Genomic DNA, 6,584 nt, shown 5'->3' on the forward strand with positions numbered 1-6,584 from the left:
ACTCCAAGTTAGAATAGGAATCCTTGTACTCTTAGATTATGCACTTTGTAATCCCTATATATAGGGCTCCTATTCTCTATAATGAAACACTTCTCTCTACAATTCTCTCTCGAATCTATTTTACTTAAACAGTTTGTGTTTTATTAAAATTCAGTCCATTCTATTCGCTAGAACGAAAACTTGAAAAGTTACTAGTAGGATTGCAAAAAGGAAGTCGAAAATGACCTACTTGTTACTAAAAGTCAGGTCAGCAAACTTCACATTTTAGCTAGAAAATCAAACAAAGAAAGAGTTTGTACACAATGGTTGCTTCTCACGCCGCGTACGTGGTCCCATATTTTATCACATAAATTAACCTCGATGATTTGTTGAAAAGTTCAAAGGCGTGTTGTTGAGTTACCACAATTGCCTGGTCCTGCATTGCTTGTATTGTTTGCCAAGACTCCAAGACTCAAATCATTACTCAACCTTGAAGGTTGTCACAAAAACATCTCTTTCTTTGTCTTGTGGTTACAACCTCCCATCATTTTTGAGAAAAAATCTTGTTATGCTAAGAAGGAAAGGTACGACCTCCTATTCATTCATCAACTCCATTAACTATTCTCACTTTGCTTGTTCAACGAACGCGACCTTCTAGATGTTCAAACCTCACCATCTATTGGCTCATAAACCAGTTAGCATCAGAATTAAGTTGGTGATTGCGGCATGGCCGGCCTCGCCTTTAAGGATTTCCAAAGACAGATTTGTGCAGTACTCTTTGTTTAGTCAATCAAACTAGGGGTCGTGGCGTGGCCAGCCGTGGAGGACGGTTCCGAGGTAAAACACATTGTGAAAGTTGTGGTGGATGTTTTAGCTCCAACTTGTATGTCAAATGCTTAGTTTAGTTCTAGAGGGGCCTTTAGTTTGGGGCAGTGCTGCGAGTCCTTACTCACTCCTTACTTGAAGGCTAAGAAGCCAGGTACCGGGAAGAAATCCTTCCCCGGTGGTGGCCGGGAAGAAGTAGTCTCCGGAGAGGAAGCTTTTCTCCTCTGCTGGAAAATGAAGAGTGAAGAATGCGCTAGTCGGATTACATTTATCGAGTCAAACATAGCAAGTTTCTTTGTAATATTACCACATTATGATGTTGCTCATTGTTTTGCTCATTTTGTTTTACGTGAGCGCCCTGACTCGGTCTCGGTTTGATGATCAAAAGTCAAAACAATGAAAATCATCAATGCCGGCTATATATTTTACTAATAATTTGTTAAGTTCATACAAATCCAAGAGGTCTCTAAAATCTCTTCCTATAACAGTAGTACGTACACTCACTAGTTGAATTGATGTATTATTTAAACGGGGGCCGTATTTGAATTCCCCTACTTAGCAGGAAGGCATATTCCTCTAAATGGTCTCCATCCACTCATCTCCCTGAATAAAATTCTGCACTGAATATGTACTAACATGCTCGGTCGGAATCTTGCTGCTCCAGGTCACTCTCTGGGTCAAATTCGAACCTGTTCCTGTATTCCCGTACTCCCCATAGAAAAGTGTCTTCAAAGCAAAATCCCCACTCCAAGGCAGCCACCCCTGCGCGGTAACCAGAGCTTCCATATTGCAATTTAAGAAAACCGTCCTTGAATACTCCTTCCACGGCCTCCCCAAGTAGTTTTTGTGCACTTGGGGTTTGCTGTAATACAATTTCATGTACTCTTCGGTTCCGTTGATCAAGCAATTTTGAAAAACGAAACCGGTTGACTGTGCAGGGTCTGTCCTGCCATGGGCTGTGATGGCATTGTTTTCGCCCTTCTCGGGTTTGAGTTGTCGGGGAGCAACGAGGATGTTGCAGTCCTGGAAAATGGCAGCTGAGTTTCCAAAGATGAAATCCACATTGCCTTGGATTTTGCACGATTTGTATAGCTGACGGTTGCCATGTGCATATAGAGTGTCCTGATTTCCTAAGAACTCACAGTTCTCGATCACGGATAGATCGCTGTCTGATCGGAAAGCCACTGCCTGGTGGGCATCAGGGCCTGCTGTGTTTGCAATTGTGAGACCACTGGCCATGAACCCATCACCAAGAACTCCTGCATAATATACAAATAACAATCAGCAATGCCAGATGAAATTTGCCAGACTAAACAGATTTCAATGACTTGTTTTGATATCAAAACGACACTGAACAATTCCGTGCGATGGCAAAATCAATTCTGATCAACATAACAGATTATTGCCTGCAATGGCAAGCAATTCAGATAATATGACAAAACTGATTCTAGACGTAACAGATTATTCACAGCAATAATGTAAGTTACGTTTAAGATATTGCTAATCACGTCATGTTTCCAGCAAAGTGAGTCCCGTACTCCATTCATGTGAGCAGCACAAAAACTTGGTCGTAGTTGCCCAACAAGCTATATATCACCTAAGCTAAGAACCTACCCAACCCACCCATGCCGATTACACCTAGTTCATCTGACCCATCTTCCACTATTAAGAGGTAATGTGCTCCAGCATGTACTGCATTTTCTACCTCTAAAACTCAAAAACTAATAAATTATAAAACACCACGCATGCTTCGGAACATGATAATATTAGATGCAACCATGCACGTGACCTAGCACGCGCAGGCATGCAATGTAATAATAGTGCAAATTGCATGAATGAGACATGAGGAAAGGGAAACAGTAACCCACCGACGGTGGCCGTATTGTAGGTGGAGATTCCGGGCTGGCCCGCATTCAACGAACCGGTAATTACCGTCTTGCCCATCCCGTCGCCCAAGAACACCAGGTTCCGCTTCTCTAAGGCCACCCTCACCGTCTCCTCGTACACCCCCGTCTTTATCTGAATCACGAACCTCTTCCCCGCCTCCAAATTCTCCGGCGCCTTGTCCACCGCCTCCTGCACCGTCCGGTACTCACACCCCTCCTCACACACCGTCGCGTCCGCCTTCAGATTCTTCGGCACGCCGCCCGAGAAACCCGAACCCGAACCCGACCCCCGCTCCCAGAACCCGTCACGCTCGGTCTTCGGCGGGGCCCACAGGCTGGTGTCGTCGCCGTAGTGGTCGTAGGAGAACATCATGCTGAGGGCGTTGCTGGACCTGCTCTGCAGCCCGTCGAGAAACGACATCGTTTTGTTGACCATCTGGGTGTCGTTGGCGTACTTGAGCCCCGACCAGCAGTCGTACTGGTAGAGCAGGGCGGCGCTGAAGGCGGCGCGTGCGCTCTTGGTCCGCCCACGTGAGAGCTCCTCCGTCGCCCGCGAAATGCGGTACTCGGAGTTGTGCAGAACCTCGAGGCAGTTATTGGCGGCGAGGGTGCGGTTCTGGTTCCCCTTGGACGCTTCTCGAATGTCGGTCACCATTTTCTGGGCCGACTTGAGCCCATCGGAGGAGACCCGGATGGCTAGTCCGATTGTCTCGATTGGGGTCGGGTTCGGAGGAAGGTCAGGGAGCTGGGCGAGGGAGGACTGACACGTGTCGGGGAAGCGGGTGGCTTTGCAGGCGAGTTGGATCTGAGTGGCGGCGGCGGCGGTGTTGGAAGGGTGGCGGTGGCGGGCGGCGGAGGAGAGGGAGAGGAAGAGAGTGAGGGTTAGGAGGGAGAGGAAGACGAAGGAGGCCATGGAGATGAAGAGGAATTTGGAAGAGGGTTTGGATAGGGAGGAACATGGTTTGGAGAGCGAGGCGAAGCTGGGTTTTATGGGTTTTCTGTGGTGGGTGGTCATAGGAGGGGAAGGGGGAATTCGGTTAATGCGCCAATAGAGGGTGGATTTGGAAGGTAGTGATTTGGTTCATTAATTGGCTGAAACGATCAAAACGAATGTGAAAAGAGAAATAATGGAATTAGGGTCACGAGGGACAAGTCACGGGAGGGATGAGTGGGCTTTGCTTTCGGCCGTTCTATGTCTGTCACGGATTCACAGAATCACAGACATGGACGAGTGAGCAGGTGACGAAAGCTACGGGCATTGGGTGATGATCTGAGGACTTGGCACTTGGCAGCGGAGAGGGGAAGCAAATTCAATTGTTCGTTGGGTTTGGTTTGGACTTTGGAGTGTGGAATGGATGGTGGAGGAATTTGTGGCGAGATTGGATCTGGGTTGTTTACTGTTTAGGAGAACCAGGAAAGTTCATATGGGGATCTAGATAGGAGAAGCATTGACTGACTCTTGGACAGGGAGAAGCATTGACTTGTACGATAAGTAAAAAAAATAAGCGTCAATGGAAAACTTTTAACGGGTCATTTAGAGGCTTTTCTCTTAAGTTATTCAAGACGATTGATGAGATTAAGTTGTGTTAATCTTTGCAAGTCAAAACAATGGGGGCGTGATTTGGTCTTTTGTTTGTTTTGTTTAGTTCTTAACTTTTGGATATGCTTTCGGAATTCAAATGAGTTCATACACTTTTGACTTTTGAGTCAGGGTTGTCGTCTTGAATTTTGGCGGATATTTGAATTTAGGTAGCTGGTTTTGTTGGAATTTAATTAGAATATTTTAAAACACCTGCTATTTTTGAAACCTCCTTTGAACCGTTATTTGCAGATAGTAATAGTCATTAATTCTTTTTGTGTCATTAACTCTATTTGACTGTGATTATTACAAAGATTTCATCAGTTTGGATCATTAATTTCGTTAACTCTACAATTATATTGATTCATTCCTTATTTGATACACTTCCGTTTTGATGTCATTATATTCATTTCTGTTACATAAGTTACAAAGCTTAATTGCTATTAGCTTGCATTAATCATTTTTGCCCTATATAATCTCTAGCTTTCCAAATCAAAACAACAAGAAATTCAATCTCTCTTATTTCCTTTCCGAGCTCAAAGTATTCATGTGTTTCCTTTAATTTATCTAAACCTGTTACACCGAGACATTGTCTCTGAGGGGCGAAATCTACTATTAAGGGCAGTGTTTACACGCCTCAACCTTAAACTCTTTTCGAGTAATGTGTCATTCGAAAACCTATAAATCCAAGAGATAAGTTCTATAATCCTTGTTATTTAATCTATTATGACAATAATATTATTATAATTATTTATTATTAATATATATTGTATTCATGTGATTTTGTTGGAGAATCAAAATATGGTGACTCAAGTAGCATCCATCACAACCAAATTTCCAACAGGTTTACTGTTAATAGGACTCTGTCCGTTGCTGACTTGAGGCCGCGCGACTCCGTTCCAGCCTGTTCTTATGTGATCAGGAGATCCTGGGGTTGTGGTCACATGTCCTAGTTATTATTGTAGTTTTTTTTTTAATCAATCTAATTCAGTTCTCGTTGTTTTATCCATTGACGTTACAATTTCTTTTCTTGTGAGTGAGGATACATAGTTTTGTTTATTGATGTTTTGTCTTTGTCGATGTAATTTCTTAGTAGGTGTTGTTATTGCTAATCAGTCTGTAGTTGCAATTTAAATTTTCATTTGATAAAAACAAAATACCAAAAACAAAAAGCTCTTATAACCAACAAAAAAAAAAGTCTATGATATTTCCATTCAGAAAATTTATATGTCACATTAATATACCCTAGTTTAATACAATGGGCTACATGCATCAAGTACACTATATATCGAACTAATCTATTTGATGTTTCAGCACCTTTATTGCATTTAGATTGATTCTTATATACATATAAATTTTAGAGAATATAATTGTTTTTGTTGCTTTAATCTTCGTATCAATTTGGGGTAGCAAGCATGGGGGCGATGATTCTCATCATGCATGGGTTCGTCTTATTGAGCAAATGATGGATCTTATTTGAAGCTCTGAGTTTCGTTTATTACATCGTCTCTTATTTCTTATCGCAAAACAATTGGCCAGTTTGTTTTCGGTCAACAATATATATGCTTGCATGATAGATGACCTTCTTATTTCTCGCTTTGGATGCCATCTTGCATAAAGTTTTGTGTAGCCGTGCAAATCCAATTTGCTTTCTAGATTCAATTAGTGGCATCAAGTGTTTATAATTCACTTTTGTTGTGAGTTCCTACCTAAATCGGATTCTTGCTCGACTTCTTTGGGTTCCTTCAGTAGACATGATTGATACCGAATGTGTCTTTTACCAGACCTGATCGGTTTTGAGATTCTCTTCACTATCTGATTGGTTCTGGCTGTGGATGCAGATGCGGACTTTAATTTTAATTAAGCTATGCTTTAATCTGGCTCATCTATTCAAATTTCTAGTATAGAATTTAGGAGGTCTCCTGTCTTTGCCCTTTTAATAAGTTATTGTCTATGCGTTGGTCATACTTCAAAGCTTGGAGTGCTTTGTTCATTATGCAGACAACTCTAAAACATTGTTTGACTTGAAAGCTAGAAGACTTTGTTTTTGTCCAAACTAAGAACATCTCCAATGTATTCCTCAAACGAGCTCCTAAATTAACTTTTAAGAGATCTCTTATAAAAATAATTGCTCCAACCATCATTCTTATTAGGCTCATAAGATTTAAAAATCACTAAAAGCTCATAAACCTTAGGATAGGGAATGTGGCTGTTTTTGTTTTTTTTGAGGAAGGGCTAGAACGGCTGCCCTTAAGTCTTAGTCATTAATGAAACCATAGAATTCAGGGGGGGGGGGGGGGGGGGCATACAGCCTA

The 6,584-nt window shown here is 42.2% G+C and overlaps 1 protein-coding gene across 1 annotated transcript; it reads right to left on the reverse strand.

Annotated features, from left to right (window-relative positions):
• Positions 1-1,201: 1,201 nt before the first annotated feature.
• On the reverse strand, positions 1,202-4,149 carry LOC133724541 (probable pectinesterase/pectinesterase inhibitor 51). The gene is made up of 2 exons (XM_062151297.1): positions 2,673-4,149; positions 1,202-2,063 (listed from the first exon to the last, which is right to left on the reverse strand). The coding sequence occupies exons 1-2, from the start codon at positions 3,703-3,705 to the stop codon at positions 1,381-1,383; spliced, it is 1,716 nt and encodes a 571-aa protein (XP_062007281.1). The 5' UTR covers positions 3,706-4,149; the 3' UTR covers positions 1,202-1,380.
• Positions 4,150-6,584: the final 2,435 nt, after the last annotated feature.

Source organism: Rosa rugosa, chromosome 1 (genome assembly GCF_958449725.1).
Source record: "Rosa rugosa chromosome 1, drRosRugo1.1, whole genome shotgun sequence".
Taxonomy (NCBI): domain Eukaryota; kingdom Viridiplantae; phylum Streptophyta; class Magnoliopsida; order Rosales; family Rosaceae; genus Rosa; species Rosa rugosa.